The sequence below is a fragment of the Symphodus melops genome (genome assembly GCF_947650265.1).
Source record: "Symphodus melops genome assembly, chromosome: 19".
Taxonomy (NCBI): domain Eukaryota; kingdom Metazoa; phylum Chordata; class Actinopteri; order Labriformes; family Labridae; genus Symphodus; species Symphodus melops.
In genome coordinates, this window is record NC_136709.1 from 2,859,152 (window position 1) to 2,879,833 (window position 20,682).

Here is a 20,682-nt window from a genome sequence, read left to right on the forward strand (position 1 = left end):
CACACCCACAGTGGCTCTCTGAATGAGCACTGACACAAATGCAGACATACAAGCCACACACATCCCATCAGCCCTCACACATACACAACCTACTTCACATGTAGAGCAGCATTCCCAGCTGAGTGCCTCTCTCCAACCTGGCAATTTGAGCGGAAGAGAATCCAGCTAAAGTACACAGGGCGACATGCTGATTTCACAACAGGGGGGCTGAATGGCAGAACGGCCTCACTACAGACCTCGTTACTGATCCGACAAGATCCAACTCATCTATTTCAACAGCACTCCATCATTCGTGTGTGTGTGTGTGTGTGTGTGTGTGTGTGTGTGTGTGTGTGTGTGTGTGTGTGTGTGTGTGTGTGTGTGTGTGTGTGTGTGTGTGTGTGTGTGTGTGTGTGTGTGTGTGTGTGTGTGTGTGTGTGTGTGTGTGTGTGCGCGTGTGCATTTACACACTGGCTAGATTGCTGAATCTTTTAATATTTTTATAATCTTTCTCCTGCTTCCTTGTTGAAGATCACGTTTGTGTAATGCAAAACATCTTTACTTCAGGACTGGTCAATACAAAAATGCTTGCGATAATTTACGGCTGTAATAATGAATTACTTTGGACAGTTTGTAGCTTGATTTGGAGATATCAGCCTGTCAATCACAGGAAATAAAGGGGAGAGAAGCCAGAAGAGCGAGTCAATAAAACTCTGAAAGCTTTCTTAAAAGTTAACTCACCTCATTTCTTAGATCTTGGTTGTTTTTGACTTCAATGAAGAGGAAGATAAAGAATTATAGTCACGATACATTGAGCGGTTAATAGAATAAACGACCTGACCTAAAGGTAGAAGCAGCTCAGCTCCCGTGCCGTGAAGCAGAAACAATTACAAAGAGAATTTTAACTTTAAACTACTTTCTTTAGTGCGTTACAGGTTTAGTTTGTTTTGGAAAGCTTTGCAGAGAAGACGGCTCTCCTGAAAAAGCTGGAGAGCAATGAGCAGAAGGTAGCCTGAGCTACAAACGTAGCCTATAGTGCTCGAGGCAGCTCAGTACCCAGCCCCTATACACTTTTATATACAAAGTGTTTATAGAAAGCACGGGGGCGGCTGTGGCTCAGTTGGTAGAATCGTCGTCGCAACATGTCTGATCTGACCTTGTTCAAGAGACTTAACCCCGAATTGCTCCCCCGTGTATGTGGATGGCTGCTCTTGCGGTCGACCGCTTAGTGCTTCTCTGTGCCTTTGAATTGCCCCACGGGGATAAATAAAGTTTAAAAAAAGACCACAAGTCATTCATCAGTGTTTTACTAGTTTTTGCAGTTAACCTTATGAATGATGAAAGAATCAAACTGAGTTAGTGCGATCGCAGCAGCTCAGCTCGCAGCCTCTCCTGACATCCTGTGCCTGCTGGTTTAACGCCTGAATTAGTTTTCTTTTCTGTTTTAAATGATCGTGAATTTAAAAAAAAAAGAATACAGTCTAAACCATGAGTTAAATACAGCTCAAGCACATGATCACTCATGAACCGAGACCATGACATACCCGAGACCAGGGTGCTCCGAGATCAAGACAAGACCAACACTATGGCAGGCTGAGACTGAGACAAGACCAAGACCACAAATGTCCCTGAAGAAACACCATCCTGTGTGCAGCGGGCATGTCACTAACTTAGACCGTAACACCGGGAAGGTTGCGCCCGCTCGGTCGAACCCCCACTCGAGGTGTTCTCATTTAATCACAGTAATGACGTGACGTGACCAATCTGTCCGTCCAATCTGAGACAGAGACAGGGCCGAGTAAAAACGAGACCGAGACCTTCAAGAAGAGGTTATAGATTGTGATTGGTTGAGATATCGGTATCGACAAAGAAAATATAAAAAACATTGTGATTATAGTCTGTGAGAATACCCTAAACTTCTGGTGAATCAAGAACACCACACACACATGCAAACACCCTTCCTACACTAAAAAAACACCTGCTAATACACACAGTGCTACCTGACAGTGATATTTTTGGTGACATTTAGTTTCTAGGTTGCACAAGATGCTCATATAAATGAATCATGAGTAGATCTGTGAGGTGTGAATAATAGATGGGAGGAGAGGTAAAAAACAAAGGAGTGCTGTTATTATTTGTTAATAAGACACTCTGGAGCATCACTAACTAGATCTCATTACCACAACACATGCAGGCATGTTCACGCACACACACACACACACACACACACACACACACACTCACACACACACATGCTAAACACATTCAGAAGTCTCTCATCCTGCATGACTATTTTTACCTGTGAAGCCTGTGGTTGCCTAGCACACTGTAATTACATCCCACACTCACAGCAACCTGTGATTAGAAGCAATGATGGATGGGTTAACACTGTCACCCAAAGATGCCTCGGCGCAAAGCTAATTAAGCGACTATACATGTGTCATATGGCTGATACATGTGATAGCCCTCTCAGCCTCCTGCCATAACTGGAGCGAGTGCGATAAAGGCAGACGGCTTGTCTCCTGTTAATCCACAGATAAGAGATGATGAAGTTACTCCTCTGTTGATTTATAGATCTTTGTCCGCTCCATCATAACTTAAACACAGGCTTTCAGATTGACGTTCCTTATGACACATTTTGACTTGATTTTAGACACAGCACGGGACACCAAATGAAATTTTAGCATTAAGCATTTCTAATTTTTTAAAATTCTTTTATTACAATTTGTTACACATACTAAGGGTTTCGTCTGCATTGTAAGCTGTTTGACGTAGGGATGTGTCATGGACTTAGCAGTTAAGCGCCATCCCCCTCACTACAGTCTTCACCAGAATTACTCGTCGGCTAAGCAAATGATTATATTTGAGCAGTGCGTCAAGGCGTTAGTCCTTTGCACCTTTATTAAATGTGTGCTCCACATTTCCTTTGGTTCCTCTCTTAAAAAAGGTATCCACTGAATTATTGTTTGTGTGTCTTAAGTCCTTCTCTGATTGCCTTTATTTCCAGTCAAATGCTGTGATCAAACTGAAACTCGTTAGCCCAATATACTAGCCGGGGTTGTAGCTCATAGACTGGCTGTATAGCTCTGGTTAATGGGCCTGCTCACCTCGCTCTATTACCCAGATGTAAATAAGCACAGTGAACCGCCTTGGTCAGACGGTGTTTTGATCCAGAAGCTTGAGATAAAGATGTGTGTAGACTGTGTAACTATCTGAGCTATGTGTAAAAGCACATTTAGTACTCGAGTGTCTCGAGTAGTGTGACTAGAATATTACTCTTACTATTAGGTAGGAACATCCCTACAACACTGACAAATAAAATAAATACTCAACAAAATTCCAGAATTAATGTTTCTGTTACAAATCAATAACAGATCACAATCAAATGGATATCATTGAATTTCTGTCACACTACAAACTATCAGACCTCTGATGGAACACAAGTCAATCCTTTTCTTCTGTTTTGTTTGCAGAAAGTTTTTGCAGTTTTAAGTAACATTAAGTACTTATTGCTTTTTTTTTTAACTTTATTATATTATTATTATTGCTTTTATTGAATGAATATATATCTATATATCTATATATATATATGTATATATATATATTTATTTATTTATACTTTTCCTTTGTGGTATATTACTTAATCTTTACTGGGCATAGTAACATAATGAATGCCTTTTTTGTTTGTCTCTCTTAGATGATAGTAAAATATATTTTGTTCATTAATTACCCTGCACTGCACTTTGTCGACATTTTCTGCATGCACTGTTTTTCTTTTCACTGCCATAAAAACACAGCACGATGGATTTTCTGTCATGTATGGATAAAAGTTCTCAGACTTTGTGTCTCTGCATCGACAACGTGTGGTGTTATTTGGATCAGGGGACGGGATGTGCATGTCTGCTTATACATGCAAAGTGTGTGTGCCTGTGGAGTGCATGTGCTGTGTGTGTGTGTGTTTGTGTGTGTGTGTGTGTGTAGACGAGGATGTTGCGTTTATGATTGCCACGGCTGCAGCTGGTGCTGTGGGCTGAGTAATTGCCTGTCTTGGTAGAGAGATCGTGGTAGCGAGCTAAAAAGTCAAGTGCTCTCTTCCTGCTGTACACCTCATTTGGATTCAGCATAGCTAGCTAGCAAGCTAACGCCAGCCTTGGGCCTGTATTATTCATAGCTTGACAGATAGCTCTCACTAAAAGCATTGGAAGTGGGCCAGGTGGTGATGGAGCGACAGGGGGAGGCGGCGCTGCTGCTCCCCGCTCTCTGCCTGGCAGGAGGAGAGGATGTAGGACATAAGTGAAGGAGAGGAGAGTGGAGATAGAAGGGAGCAGCAGAGAGATGAGCCGTTTTAACAGAAGCAGAAGAATGTGTGATTGGGAAAGGGATGGAAGTAAGAACATAGAGATAAAGGAACTTTTGAGGTCAAGAGGGGACAGAGGGTGAAGAAGAAAATCAGAATGTGAAGTTAAAGAACAGCGGGCTACAAGACGTAAAAGCTTACAGCTTACAGTATAACAGAGATAGTCACCAAAGGATAAAAATGGAGAGAAGGCAGCAGCAGAAAGGAAGAGCGAGTGAGTGAAACCATTTCAAATAGAAGAGAGGAGAAAGAGGCCTGGATAACGAAGAAAAAAACGGCAGCCATCCACCCCCGCCAAGCACAGCAACCCCTCTGCCTCCATGTGCAGAACCAGATAAGGTCGCATTAATCAAAATCTGCCACTTCCCCTTCCAAAAAAACACCGTCTATGCCATCAACCCCCCTCTGTGAAGTATCTGTCACCGAAACAGAAATTTCCATATTTAATGGGGAAAGCTTTATATCAAGAAAAAAAGGCAGTGTGGGCTGAGGGTGAAGAGAACAGAGCCGGTTGGATCTGTCAGCTCTGTCATTAGCTGAAACAGTGCAGCCTCGAGGTTTTATTTCAGTTTGGCTCTGACACCATTGTTATCATTTCAACAATATGATGAGGCTGGACTGAGATTGGTCCTTGTCTTCACTTGTGTGATAATAGTTTATTAAAATGTTACTGTACTAGCTACTCTTCATTTCAGGCTCTTTTTTTTCTTCCACAAATTAAAGATAATAGTTCTGTATTTCTACAGCAACCTTAAACACTATAGTTTTTTTTTTACCCTTAAAGTAATATCCTTCTAGGTCTCTGAATAAGGTTATTAAAGTATTTCAATACCTGTGAATACCACATTTTGTAAAACAACGTCTCTGTTACCGCCTGTTTCTTATAGATGTATTTAGGCCTTAAATCAGACAACAGTGAATAGAGGACATCAGGGAGAGCGTGTGGAGTTACATGCAGGTTTACACTTGAACCTGGGTGGCCTGCCTGAAGGACTATAGCCTCTGTACATGGGGCGTGACCTCACCACTAGGCCACCTGCACCCCTATCTCTTTTATTTTGATGATTGATGGAATCAAAAAGTACCTAAGATTTGGAAAAAAAAAAAATTCAGACCTTCAGTGATATATTTAACTTAAAGCTGCCGCGAGCAAAAGAGAGAGCACTGTCTAAATTGCACAAATACGTTGCCAACCTTTTTGCAGCTAAAATGTTTCCAATGTGTTTGTACATTTAAGACAGTGTGCAGAAGTTTGCCTGCAGTTTTTGGTCATTAAATCAAGAAAATATTGGGAGTTTTTTTTATTTTATTTGGTATCTACACAGGTCTTAATTATTAGAATGAATTAGACTTTTCAGATTCTGGTACGACTGAACTGCTCCGGTTGATTCCTCATCAAGCAGCTGCAAAACCTTCTGTCATGGCTGCAACCAAATCTTTTGGGGCAAACCTGCTCAGTGGAAGCATAAAAAGTGTTGAAGGATTTTTTTCAGAGATATACCTTTTGGTTTGGATTTTCCCAGCAGTGATCTAACATTTCAGAAGAGGACAGCGAGACTACCTCTGCCTGGATTGGTTGGCTCATTTGTGTTTTTTTAACTTGGTGACTTTGGTGTTTTGAATGATTTATAAAATCTAGCAAGATTTAATGTTTAATGTTACAAGAATGAATGTTATGAAAAGAAAGTTTCTAGTTTTAGTTTTTTGGTTAGTTGAATTCAAAAAGAGTAAAAGTGTTTTCATCATTCAAAAGAACAAACAGAAAGGTTCAGAACTTAAGGCTCCCTTCTCATCATGATTGAAAAAAAATAATATATATATATATATATATATATATTCTCAACCTGTAAGAAGCAAAAACAATCAAAACCAAATGTGCCTTTGAACCCTTCGGTGCAGCTACTGGAGAAATGCTAAATGTAAAGCCCCTTACTTGTAAATGAAGCCCACCTTTAAATACTGGAGTTACCCTTTAAAACAGATTTGGAAATCATTTCAACATCAGGGCTGATAAATTGGTAGTGACATGCACGTTTGACTCCCCTCATCCTGCCTTCCTCTCTGATGCCATTTGTTTATTTTTTTACCTTTGTAATAATCCCTCTTATTGCCTCCTGTGCATATTATGACGAGACCGCAAACTACCTTTCTGACATCAGCTGGCGTCAGATAAACAGGTGGTGTTTACGCTTTTTTTTTATCCTCTTTTTTTTTTTTTTTTATAACTGTCTCCCTGAGGAAAGACTTCAAAGGGAATAACAGATCATGTGCGGTGAGTGCAGAGCGTGCCAGGGGGACTTGGGCATGGAGGGTAGGGTGGGGGGTTGGGGGGTGGGTGAGGAGGGATTTGCAGCTGCTTAGGGCCGGCTACAGGCCGGGCACATCCTGACCTCTAACCCCCTGAACCCCCACAAGCCCTCTGCCATCCCAATCTCCACCCTCCCACCCCTCGGCCAGCCCTCCCATCAGAGGAGCTGCCAACAAAATTACATCAATGTCAGAAAGTGTCCTCCTCTTCTGGGCAGATGGAGCCTGGTTAGCATGACGCAGACCGGGAATCACAATGTAACACGGGCACTTTGGCCCGCAAGCAGAGTTGAAGCTGGAAACGCACCACATTTTGGTCATTGTGAAAAAAATCTGTTTTAAACGTCATGTTTCCTGATATTGGTGTCTCTATTAATTAGAATTTGATTAACAAACACATTTGTTTGCTGTTTTAAGCAGGAGCTGTACTGCTCAAGTTCTTTGTGAGACCAAGATAATGAATGACAGATGGACTCAAATAACAAAAGTGATCAAATTAATGGGAATTAAATATCAAGTCACCCAGCAGTGCAGCAGCATTTTTTAAGTCTCCATGGGATAACACTCGGGTTGAACACTTTTTAAAGAGCTCGTCTCGTCTTGGAATGAAACCTTCTCTGAAGAACGCTCATTTTGTGGTCTGTATCTGTGAAACCCAGCTGTGGAGATTGTCGTGAAAACAAAACAAGAAACATTTTCAGCATCTCCTTTCTGACACAGAGCCGTAGGTAGAGGTCACAGAAATTAAAGCCTGTGATTTAACTACATTAAAACAATGGTTTGTGTCGGTAATGGTTTGGTTCGCTTTTGTAGCTCATACTGAGGTGTCACTTTGAATTTCAGTCTGTTTGACATTAAAAAAAAACAAAAAAAAAAAACAACTTTTTATAGGAGCCCAGAGGAAGTTGCTGTGGGACTATTTCTGACATTTCATTGAAATATTTAGCAAGTCAAGGCAAAAATGGAGACACATGCAAGACTCATGTAAAGTAATGTAGACTTTAAAAGGGAGCCAACCTGTCTTGGCTAGTGATGGCCAGTGATGTCCGACTATCAAATATAAGACTTTGCACGTGCGCAATTAGTGTTTGGACAGGAATCAAGGTGATTGGCTTTCTTTTCATTTTGGTCTGATTTAATTGATCCGATACATTTAGATAAAACCTGCACAGCCACAGATATCCTGTTTTGCTTTTCAAAATAAATGGTAAATGGACTGGAGTTTGTATAACGCTACTCAAAGCACAAAAAGAAATCTATTAAATCTATATTAAATCAATAATCAAAATACTTCTTTGTTGCAGCGCAGTTACGTAACATACTCCGGTCATGTAAATAACTCTCAGCATGTATAGAAAAGCTCCAAATGTTTGATGAGAGAGCATGTGTGTTCATTCACGTAACTTCACTGTGTAAAATCCTCCAAATAAACAAACAGCTTCCACTGTGGTTCACACAGAAAAATGGACAAGCTGGAGTTAGGAAATCTTTTTCCAAAATGGCTGCTGGGCAGCTAACTAGCTGGCCCGTGTGTGTGTGTGTGGCTATGAGTCTGTGTGTGTGCGCCCGCGCCCCTCTGAGTTGCAGTGATTGATTGAAGTCATTACGCTGGTGGAGAGACTCCTTACCTGGCTAATCCAGGAGTGATTTAGCTGCAGGATGACAGATAGCTACATTTACACCCCCAGAATCTGCTGCCAGATGAGCTTTACTGCTCCGGCCCTCCACCACCAAATTATACAGGATGGCTCATAGGATACACATTTCAATGTTCTACCAGATCCATCTTACAAACCCTATCTTAGACTTGGTGCACGAAGTCTCCAAACACACATTCTTAAAGCCTTTAGAGGAAATTAAAAAAGAGAAAATATGACAGACATAGGCGGCAACTCAGGAATATTATTATTAAAATTAACTAATCTTCAAAATGTTCGTCCATCAAGTCCAAGACCGTGAAATCAAAGATCACTTTTTAAATGTATTATAATACAACCTAAAGATTAAGAAGTTTGAGTCTCCACGTGGTTACAATGTTTGCTTGAAATCTTTTTTTTTTTTTTTTTAAAGTAATGCATATTGCTAAACAAGCTAGCATTACCTTTAGCTGATTATGACAGGCATTCGCTAACCCCTGACTCGTCTCCAGCTCTGCCTTCTCATCTTAGTACGGTACTTTCTTGCCTCAATAAATAAAGTATCCAAAGTCAAAACTCAACCTTTAATCAAATAGGTTGCTAATAGCTTTTCTGCTTAAAGTCCGATCATCACATTAGCTCTATTTGTTTTTATTACAGAATCTGTGAAAGAGTTTGGGAATCTTCTCTGGTTGAAAAAAAACCCTACATCTCTGCAGCCCTGAACTGTCTTACACCCTCTTTAAAGCTCTGTTCCCCGTCATAAGCCAACTACAGCACAAACCTTGAGATAGGGGCAGAATTAGCATAGAAACAAACAGCGAGGGGACGTCAGCAGGCATGCGGACAAAAGGAGCTAAACGGGAGCAGCTGAGGCCACCGACAGGCTCAGGCGGCGAGGATAGAATGAAGGGAGATGCTGCTAATTGCTTTAGCCAAAGCACGAGCTCATCATTTATGTTGAGGCTGACGGGCTTAGTGTGAGTATTTGACTTAAGTTGATACCGGCCCTATTAACTAACAGAGCTTATTGAAGCGGTAAGCTCTGCAACATGTCCGTTTTATACTGATGCCTCGTAGCTGCTTCAGCAGTGCACTGACATGTGAACTTGAGATGGCGATATCACCAAGAAATAATGAATTTATGATGTTACCGCTTCATGAGAAAATGCAACCAAACAAGTAACACTTATTATTTTATGACGCTCCTATTATAGAGACATCAGTCCAAGTGGACAGCAAACATACATCACACTTCATGTTTTACTGACGCTGAGGATTATTTGGACACCGCAACTTTGAAGTGGTATTCGGTGAGTTTAAGGACAAACTCTTATGTTGTGTGTGTGTGCGTGTGTGTGTGTGTGTGTGGGGGGGGGGAATAGCAGCTGATATGAGAAGCTGGAGCCTGAGATGCCAGAAAACGCCCCAAATTGCAGCGTCTGCCATGCGCTGAGCCTCCTGCACCAAGACACTGTCTTTTGTTCTCTCCTGCAAGCGGGAGAAGCTTGACAGCTCTGAAATGATCCTCTCCTCTCTTACGCACACACACGCAGAATCACACACGCACGCACACACACACACAGCCTTCTTTTCTTGTCACCTACTTTACTATACATTCCCCAGTTTTGTATGCACCCAAAAGAAGAACATATGCACAAAACACACATTCTCCTGTCTGTCTCGCCTCCTATAGCCTTTATTATTCCTCCCTACTGTCTCTAATTTTCCCCCCACTCGCTGGCTGTGAGGATGGCGAATCCCTCATGGATTTCTGGAGGGTATCACCATGGAGACGGGCTCTGCCACACGTGTCTATAGATCCTCCTGCTGGATAGGGGGCACAGCCAGAGGTGGTGCATTCCCTCCATTTCTACTGTGAGAGAAAGAGAGACAACAAAGAGCCGACGGTTGAGGGGGGGAAAAAAAGGAATAAACTGAATGAGAAAGAAGGTGAAAGTGTTGGAAATATAGAAAGAAGCTGTTGTGAGAGAGGACCTCTCTGTGATAAATGTGGAGGTGGTGGATGAATGCAAGGGATTGTAGCAGATGAGGTTGTGATGAGTGAGGGAGAATATATGAGGTATGAAAGGAGGGGATGATGTGAGCGAGAGGCAAAAGGAAGAGGCAACAGCCGCCTCATCTCCGTGTCAGGGAGACAAATAGCTTGTGATGCTAATGACTGGCTAAAGCTTTTGCCCCTGCTGAGAACAGCCGCTAATATGACTGCTAATAAAGGCGCCGTGGTACGCTGTCGCATTCCAGCAGTCGCTCAACTGTCGCCCAAAATTAGCCAAACAGGAGCTCCCCTCCTCCTGCAGCTCCTCACATTAAAGCTCAAAAAACAGGGCTCTCTCTGTACTGTCTCCAGGAGGGTTTTTTTTCTGCATTAAAGGACCACTTGTTCACACTATAATAGAATTTGTTCCATCTTATAATGCCGAGGATGCCCACTCCATAAAATATGAAGTGGTCTTTTTGTGATCTGAAGCTCTTTTCTTCTTTGATTGCTACTTCTCAAACCACACACTCCTCTTGAAGGATTTTGTGAATCTGCCAGGGGACAAAGCGAGGGAAACTTAGAATGGTACATCATCTTCTTTCTTCCTTCTGCACGATTTCTGCAGAATTTCTTTCTTTTTTTTTTTTTTTATCTAAATGCAACCAAATTATTTCTGGATTTCTAATTGCTAAACTCGGTGAGTGGGATGCACTGCGCCACGATGACGAACGTTGCAGCCAAGGTCACACAGCGACAGAGCCAGGGAACGTGGGATGGAGGAGATGGAAGCTTCCTGTGGCTTAGTCATCCCGGAGCTCAGGAGCGAACGGGGCAAACACACCTCTCACACTGTCACAACAACCTGACAACGCCTCTTAACACGAGCATGATTGAAAGTCATTTGCATAAGATTCTCTGCGGTGCATTTTCCGTCCATGACACGGGAGCTTTTAGACACGAGCCAAATATTTGTTCCCCATGTAGGCGGAACTTTTAGTTAAGTCAGGTTTAAAAGCCCGGTCCCTTACTGTTTTCAAAAGGCCTCTTTGTTTTTACAATCCTGACCCCGGACCACAAAGTGCACTTGACTCCTTTTAAAGACACAATGAAAAAATAGACAACGCAACATTTATTTTTTGCTTTCCATTAGCTAATGTTGCAAAGCAATTATGGAAATTCAACAACTTTTTTAAAAGTGCTTCGAGCCATGGTCACAACCAAAGGCGAATGGTGGTGTGTTTGGTCGATATTTCCACATGATTTGGAATCGCTCCCCTAATCTTGCAGCTGTGAGATGTTTTTAAAAGGCTGAAACGCTACGTATACCTGCGTGTCCACTGAATGTCCCTGTTCTTGGTGCTTTTATTGATCACATTGGAGCGACTGGTATCTGACAACTTTGAGGGCCCTTTGTACAGGAGGCAGCGGGCGCTAAGTGCCGCTCTGTTGCACAATGCAGGAGCTTATCAGAGCGCAGCGCAAATTTGACTCTGTGACAACAACAAGGTGCGTCCAATAGGAGGGTGGATCAGATCACCACAAAGCTGAGCTCTATAACACTAGTTTAGAGGTCTACTCAGACATCGGCAAGAAAGCTCTAGTTTGGAATGAATTTTCGAACAGATCGGGACGTAGCCAGGTGTTTAAGAAAGCAGCAGAAATGAGTGTCATGTTTGTGGATCATTTAAGAACTAAACTTCACCTGAATCCTTTCGTGCCCTGAGGATTTCATGGACCCACACCATCTTCTTCTTTGCTGCTCACCGCCTACTCCTCTTCCTCTCAGTGGACAGAGAGATCGTGCTGTAGTAGAAACTACTTTCCCGACATTCGGTCACCCACCTGCGCCGATGATGGGCATTATTTACGCATGTGCACCCCCCCTGCTCTGCGCCATACCCCTCCGCTAGCACAACGTCTTCATTAGAATCTATGAATTAAAACAGTGCTTCTGTTAAATTCATTGTCTCTCAGCCGGGGATGAACCATGCGGATAAATTCTGGTGAGTTGAGTTGGTCTGCTTTACCGTTAAGGTAAAAGGTAGAGACGCAGGTCCAGGTGACAGGAGGGTGGGTGAGGGTCTGTATCTGCCCATCCCACTCTCCATCTCCCTCTCTCTCCCCCCCTCACTTCCTCCCACTCACCTATCCTCCTCCTGCCAGCCCGCCTGCCTTGGCAGCAGCTAACCTGCTGGGACCAGCGCTTGATTTATTTGGAGAGGTCCCTGGAACGGAGGGGCCAGGATGAGTGGCATTTTAATGTGCTTTTGAGATGTTTGGTCACAAGCGCTATTGATCACAGTGCCGCAGCGCACACCCCTCCCTCCCTCACTGTCCCACAGACCCTCACGCTGCCCTGGGGGAGAGGTCTGGCTGTCAGGCAGGGAATGAGTTTCCATGTGGGTTTAGATTAATGAAATGAGGCCCCTGTTTGCAGGGGGTGCAGGGGGTCAGACCATTAAGGGATCCCTGGGCTGGGTGAGATTGAGCCTGCCAGCTGACTGGACCCTGGCTGACTGATGGACGTCCAGAACTAAGGAGAGGGAGGGAGAGAGAGAGGCAGTGCAGGATGGATAGGATATTGAACTGTGGGACTCACTGAACTGAACAACAGGAACAAAGGGAAGAAAAGTTTGTCAGACTACAGTTCACCTTAATACAGCCTCTGATGAGATGAGCCCATAGATCACATTGCTTTTTCACTATATCCAACGGGGGTATTTGAGGGTATTCCAGGGAAGATGTTCTTTCTCGGTTTTGTCATTTTTGGGACTTGAGTCTCAAAATGTAAGTAGGAGTTGAGTGACTCGATTGTTAGCTAATGCTCAAAGATGTCGTTTTGAGTCACACAGCTGCGCTAATTTGAGATAGTAAGCGCAGCTGGATTTCCATCAAGCAATGGGTGACATATAACGCGTCACTGTGAAGTTAACAAACATGTCTAACAGCTTCATTTCTTCTTCAACAAAAATAATGGTCCTTTACCTGAACATCCCAGAGAAGTCTGGTTGTCAGTTTAGCGGATGAGTTCTGTTTTTTTTGCTCTGATTTAGCAGCTAACTGCTGGTGAGTAACACATACGTTTTTGCAAAATACGCCATACACCTCTGCTGTCCTTTCCTCTCCCACAATTTAAACAGATGTCAAAAAGTGGGACAAGATACACCCCGCACCCTGTCTCCTGCCTTTTACACACAATGATGAGGTGTTAAAAACGCACAACTATTTTTTACCTTGAACTGGCTGTGTGAGAAAAAAGAAAAAGAAAAAAAAGAAGCTATTGACAAACAACCACAGTTTTTTTCAGTCTTGCACACAGCCTTGTGCCTTTCATTCACATCAGGTCTTACTCTAAGCAGCGCCGAGCCGGGGAAACATCCAAAGGTTGTAAAAATAGGAGCCAGGGATATTTCACAGACGAGTGAACATGCCCAAAGCGTGTTTAGCTCTCTTACTCTCCAGCATGGACGGGGGGGGGGGGGGGGGGGGGGGGGGTTATTTGATGGCCAAAACACTCAGCAGAACTCATCATAATTCTGACTGTGGGTGCTTTGGTTCACATCTGCCAAATATGTGCACACAAACACACACACACACACACACACACACACACACACACACACACACACACACACACATACGTAAAAACAGCGGTCCACATTGTGTTGGGGGGCAGGTAGCAGCTCGGGGCTCCCAGTGGTTTGATGAGAGAAATGGATTAAACCCCCTGTGATCAATAGCCTGAGCGAATACACAGATTATCAGATTATCAGATTAGGATCTGTCCCCCTGCTGCCGAGGGGAGTCTGAGAATACATTAAAATCGAGGTGCCGGGGCAAGATTCAATTAATCAGGCTACAGGTTGTCTTTTCCCCTCTTACAGTCAATTCCAGACGAGCCGCTGTGTTCTGCTGCACTTGGTTCACGTCAGAACAAGGGCATATCAGTCTGAAACAAAGTGTTTGGGGAGCACGCTCAGTGATTTACCTGAAGAACAAACGGATGTTACCTGAATATAAATGAATGTGAAATTAAACTGTTAAATCTCCTGCTTTGTTTGATACAAAGATAAATACGATGTCTTTGTGACTGGATAAAAGGGAGCAGTTTGGATGCTCAATAGTTAATAGTACACTTTTCTTTATAAAGTCAATCTATTCGAATCGTCCTTTGAGAAAATCCCAAGTCTATTTACAGTTTATTTTTTATTCTCCATTTTACATAAATGTTCATTTAAAATGAGGCTCCGGCCATTAAGGCTGAGGATTTTTTTGACAGACGTATTATCAAGATTGGGTTAAACCTCTGTGAAACAAACAGTCTCAATAAACTTCACCTGAAAAATGCTTGCTAGTTCTTGAAAAAGGCATCGTGGTGTTTACTTTTTTCTTTAAAAAAAAAACAGGAAGTCATGAGGAGAACACACTCCGCTGCTGCTGTCTTATGTGTAAAGGGATCAGGGTTAGGATTCATCATTCCCCAAGTTTTATCTGATCACTCGTTAATCTCCTCTCTCCAAACAAAACTGAAAAACTAACCCTAACTTATGTGATAATATGAAAGTCTTCAGACATGTACGAGCAAGCAGTGCTGGCACTAACTCTAACTTCCGAGCGGACTAAAACACCTCATCCTGTTACATAATAACAGGATGGCGACCTGACCAGAAACACTTAAAAGCAACCACCTGGAGAAGTTCTAATTTCCCACTGAGCCTTTTCTAGGAGATTGGTGTTGTGCTGAGCTGCAATGTTGTAATTCTGTCTGTTTTATACTGAAATATGAAGTCTGGATTAATAAATATCATTCGGCTTTTGTACCTACGTAACCTAAAAAATGCATTTTGTAATTCACAAAGCACACTCAAAGGGTTAAATGCAGCCATGAATGCGCAGCAGAGCGAACAGCAACCCTGTGCACGGTTGCTGTTTGTGCGTAATTAAATGAACCATCATGCAGTGATTTGGGGAGAAATTGGCCTCTTTCTATGCAAATCGGCCTCATTGGTTAAAAAATTTCTAATTTACATACACGGCGCTAACAATCAAGGGCAGCTAGAGTGACAAAAAGTGAAAAACATTCTCTGCTTGTTTGTGTGCAGGAAACCATGGCAACTGAAACGGAGTGTATCATGATGGAGTTGAAGCTGATAAATATGGAGCACTAGTCGAATACACTGGCTTGTAGCGTTCTTCCTTCTGCTGAGTTTGGCAAATGGCAGCAATGCCGGAAATGTTGTTCATGCAGGCGATATGATGCCACCCAGCTGTCCAATCACAGGGCTCGCGGGTTGCGTGGTTAAATGTTTGCAGTGGGAGCACATCCAGTTACGTACGTAGACTTCTCTGGAGGTAAAAGCCGACGCAAACAAACGGCGTAGATTAAACGCACAAGTAGCAGAAGTTTAAATCAGACTTAAAGGTGCAGGTCGCTTCTCCCCACATTCATGCCTAAAACACGAGCACACTACAGCAGGACACCTTTTTCAAGGTGTTTGTTCCTTCATATCAAGATGGCTATATTATTTGTGAATAAGACCTGCAGATTGAGCAACTGTCGGGCACAAATAATGCGTACATTTTTACATTTTGGAGCTATTAGTGCCCACAATCCATTCTCAGTGAATTAGTGAGTCTGGTACAGCTCTGTAATTTTCTCCGCACTGAAAGCATGCCTTACTTCAAGTAAGGGTCCATGTCTATGTTTCATGTCTGATTTTGAACACTATATTCTTTTTAGTTGTTGTTTATAGACCTCAATGCAAATGAGTGTTAGCATTTCTTCCCAGGTGAAGCTAAAGTCTGATGGCTACCATCTTATCTCTCCTCTGCAGTGTGTACGGCTGCCCTCTGGCCAAGAAGAGAAAAAGTCTCGACAGACAAACCCTCGAAACTTCACCCAAGAGGAGCACATACCTAGATGACATGGACAACTCCACCATGGAGGAGTGCTACGAGACAGACGGAACTGAGGAGATGGACGACAGGGAAGAAGAGGAGGAGGAAGCAGCAGTAGAAGAGGTGGAGGAGGGAGAAGTGGAGGAGGAGGAAGAAGAAGAGGAGGTCGAAGGTTATATGGACTACAACGAAGAGCAAATGGAGCATGAAGATGGAGAGGTGGAAAGGGGGGACAGAGAGGAAGAGGAAGAGGAGGAGGAAGAAGAGGTAGAAGTAGAGCAAGAAGAAGAGGAGGGCGATGAGGAGAGGGTGGAAGAAGCAGAGGACGAAGAGGAAGCCGTGGAGGAGGTGGACTATGAAGATGGAGAGGATGAGGAAGGAGAGCAGAGTCAAGGGCAAGGTGAGATTCCTCTAACGTCATTTCGTTAAAAAGATACAGATAAATCAACTGAACATACTTCAACGGTTTATTTTGCTTCAAGTTTGAGTAAAATTCATGAAAAATCTGTATTTGCCTTCTGGCTGAAACTATAACTCCATATCACACTATAGTGTGATATGGATGTGGACACATTTTGGGCTAAAGCTAGCAGCGGTTACTAACTTAGCTTAGCTTAGCAAAAAGACAAAGAGTAAAAGTTGGACTTGATTTTGTCTAAAGGTTGAAAAATTAACCTTCTACTGTATTGGGATGAATATAAGACGATCCAAATTATACTGTATATAATAAAAGGGAAACATTGTGTCTTGTTTTTATAAGGTTAGGTTGTTTTTTTAAACATCTGTTAAATAAAATTAATTCTTTCAATATCTTTAAGATTAGAAGGTCGGGGTAGGGCGTGTCCAATCCCAGAGTTGCTTTCTTCCTCTTTTTCATAACTGCAGGGTCGGAAAGTTTCACTGTAATTATTTTGCACCATCTTCCATTCAGGTAAGAAGAGACTTCTCTCTCTGATTACACTGGCATTTCTTAGATTACTTGAGAGCTTTACAGGACATTACTTTACCTAAGAAAGATCAAACCGGATCTAACCTCTGTGATGTGGAGAACTGTTGATCTATAAGGTTGTGTACCAATAAAACACAGGAGATTTGACGTGCTTGTCAAAAGGTTTCTCGTAGGTGGATTTTGTGTCTTTGAACAAAGTCAGGCCACCTCTTTCCCCGTTTCCATTTTTAATACTAAACTCAGTGAAGCTAACCAGCTGCTGGATGTAGCTTTTATATTTAGTATAGATAAGAAAGAAGAATGAGACTTCCAATGAAATTCTCCCTAAAAATGGAATAGATATTTGAAAATGTCACCATGATTATTAAGTACAGTTGGTCGTGCATGGCCTGAGATGGAAAAAAAAAAAGCCACCTGTCTGAAGAATGGCCAAAACTGTGCAATCCATTTTGATTGTGTGGCTGGTTAATTATTTGATCTTTTGCACTTATTTTCACAGCCTTTGCTTCACTGCCACTGAGGTGTAACTTAAACGTAAAACCTAAAGGAGAGGTGCAATGGTGTCGCACTGTTTGCTACTGTCTTGATTTTTTTGGTAGAGCACTTTATCACAGAAATATTCTCCATTCTACTTAGAGAATTAAAAATATATCTTTTTTTTTTATAGCATGATGGCTAAAACCACAACAGTCCTCCTTTGCTTTTGTCCTACTTAATTGCTTTAAAGTTCTGTGCACAAAATCATCAAATCACATTAAATCACACTTAAACAATTCTGCATTCTCAAACCTGGGGCCATGATTATTATTCCAACCTGCAGAGAGACTGTTTAGAAGCTCATTTTAGAAAATAAAATTATCTTCTTTTGTCTGTACCTGGACTCTAAAGGAATATTAAAGTGGTAAACAGTTAAAGGACGACTTCAGTGTTTCTGTTCATGCACACATGAGGCTAAAATGTAAATCAGTTTTTGGATATAAAATCTAAGAGGAACTTCTGTGACAAATATACCACCCCGACCTTCGACATGCCCACGACCAGATTTGGCAGGTTTTTCTCCAACACCCCTGCATCACAATTGGACCTGACAGTCCCTTCAAGTCCAATTAAGAGTGAGGCTCTGAGTGAGGAGTGTGTTAACCCTGTTTGGCGCTTAGCTCTACCCTCCTACAGTGTTGATGTGGCATCTCAGCTGCCATGCTCCTACACTATATTCTTGTAAGATGTGAAGACGTCTCCACAGACAAGAGGTGTTCATTAGAGTCCACAGCCGAGGCCTGACCCTTAACACTGACACAGTGGACTGTTGCCACCTTCACCTGAGCCTGTCATCCTCCCCTGTGTCTCTTGGTAGTAGTCATTGTTTTACTGTAAGTGCTCTTAACATGCAATAGATTATTATTTGGGTTATATGTAGTATGTTGTTAAATTGTCTCTTCGTTTATGTGTTTTTGGTTGGGTTGTTTGTATTTGGTTTTGTAGTTTAATTAAATATTTTTGCTTTGTATTTGGTTTTATTCTGTTGTCTGAACTTAGTTCCATTTTTGGTAATTAGTTGTGTTGTCTGTACCTTGGTTCCATTGTTAGTGTTCCATTGTGTTGTCTGTACCTTGGTTCCATTGTTAGTGTTCCGTTGTGTTGTCTGTACCTTGGTTCCATTGTTAGTGTTCCGTTGTGTTGTCTGTACCTTGGTTCCATTGTTAGTGTTCCGTTGTGTTGTCTGTACCTTGGTTCCATTGTTAGTGTTCAGTTGTGTTGTCTGTACCTTGGTTCCATTGTTAGTGTTCCGTTGTGTTGTCTGTACCTTGGTTCCATTGTTAGTGTTCAGTTGTGTTGTCTGTACCTTGGTTCCATTGTTGGTCTTCCGTTGTGTTGTCTGTACCTTGGTTCCATTGTTGGTCTTCCGTTGTGTTGTCTGTACCTTGGTTCCATTGTTGGTCTTCCGTTGTGTTGTCTGTACCTTGGTTCCATTGTTAGTGTTCAGTTGTGTTGTCTGTACCTTGGTTCCATTGTTGGTCTTCCGTTGTGTTGTCTGTACTTGTTTGTGTTGTATTTTTTGGTTGTGTTTTCTGTCTGTTTTTAGCTGAGTGACATTTTAAGTTCAAGGTTTGTATTTGGTTTTCATGTCTCTATCTGGTATTGTTGTCTGTTTATAGTATCTTTTAGTTTTCTTGTATTTTAGTATTTGGTTTGTTTGGTTTTGTTGTTAATCAAAGTTTTTTTGTTGACTTTTTGTTTTGTCTGTTGTTTTCTCTAAAATAAAATAAACAAGAGAGACACATGGACCATACTGATGAAGATGTTTTCCCAGTTTCCCTAATGTCGTGTCTTTTTGCTCCTTTGCAATTTTCTCAAACTCCATGACTTGACCTCCCAGGCGACACCTTAATGTTATGAACAGCATTTAAATCTGCAGGATTTTTGGGAGAAAGGCAGAAACATCTTTCCATATGGATCATTATCAGGCTTCCTATTTGCCCCAAGACAGCAATACTGCCTGGTCACTTGGCAGATTCCAATCTCCTCCATGTAATAGAGGTGACATTTGGGAGCTTCTCTGTTTCCCAGTGGCATGCACATCTCTATAGCTAATCCAAAGCCAATTCGGGGCAGCTCCAGTCCCTCTGTTCCTGCCTTAATCTGTTTCGCTTCCATATCCCTTTTGTGTACCTTGATTGCTCTTCAAATTGCTTCCTTGTGCCACGTTTCATGCCATCAAAAATTAAACCCGGGTGCAGGAGGTTGCTGTAAGAAGCCTTCCTCTGTCAAAATATGTGCCTGGTCATTCGTGACTGTTTCCTCTTCCCGCTCTAAAGCCCTCGCCCCCCCAAGCACCAATATAACAATGCTCTCATTAGCTTTGAGTGTGTGTGTAAGCTTCTGCCAGTGTGAAGGTTTTTCCAAAATGCATGTTTGATAATATTCAGATTTCATTTTATTTCATACTCCTGTGTTTGTGTATTTAATCTTTCATTTTTGAAACAGGTTCACCTTGACATGCCTATTGTGATTCAATCACTGAATCTGGCTTTAATTAAAATATAAACACCAACAACTATGCCAGGTTTTTAAATATTACTACGTCTTGTGATTTGCTCATTTCCACCAGAATTCAAACTCTCTATTATCATTTCTGTGTGTGAATGTTCATAGTGGGAGGGGGGTGGGGGGGGCCTCTGGGTTAATTTTCTCAGCAGGAATGTAAGTGGCAAATGTGACGCCAACGTGAGCAATGTGCTCTTGGCGGCTCAGGGCGGAAATGTGAAAGGAGAGATTGGAAGTGCTCCAGGAGTGAGTGCTTGAAATTACTGACAGAAGAGGTTCAGTAACCTTTTGCAGCCTGTCAGAATCAATTAGGCAGTGAAAGGAATTCTAAAGATACTGATGATTGAATGAAAAATGAACTTTACTTGCAAAGGATGAATAGCTACTGACTGAGGTTCATCGTGTCACGGATTGAACACCAAATTATCTCTCAGATTTTAGACTCTTCTCTCTGTAATTCAAAAAATTCTCAGTGTTTTGATTTACACTGCGGAACAGTGAATGAAAT

General features: G+C 42.2%; 1 protein-coding gene across 2 annotated transcripts in view; it reads left to right on the forward strand.

Annotated features, from left to right (window-relative positions):
* myt1lb (myelin transcription factor 1-like, b) overlaps positions 1-20,682 on the forward strand; it is a 112,849-nt gene that overhangs the window by 57,132 nt on the left and 35,035 nt on the right. For both annotated transcript variants that reach the window (XM_079369970.1, XM_079369971.1), the window contains one exon: positions 16,117-16,580. In XM_079369970.1, coding sequence (XP_079226096.1) covers positions 16,117-16,580 — 464 coding nt within the window. The remainder of the gene's footprint in view (positions 1-16,116; positions 16,581-20,682) is intronic.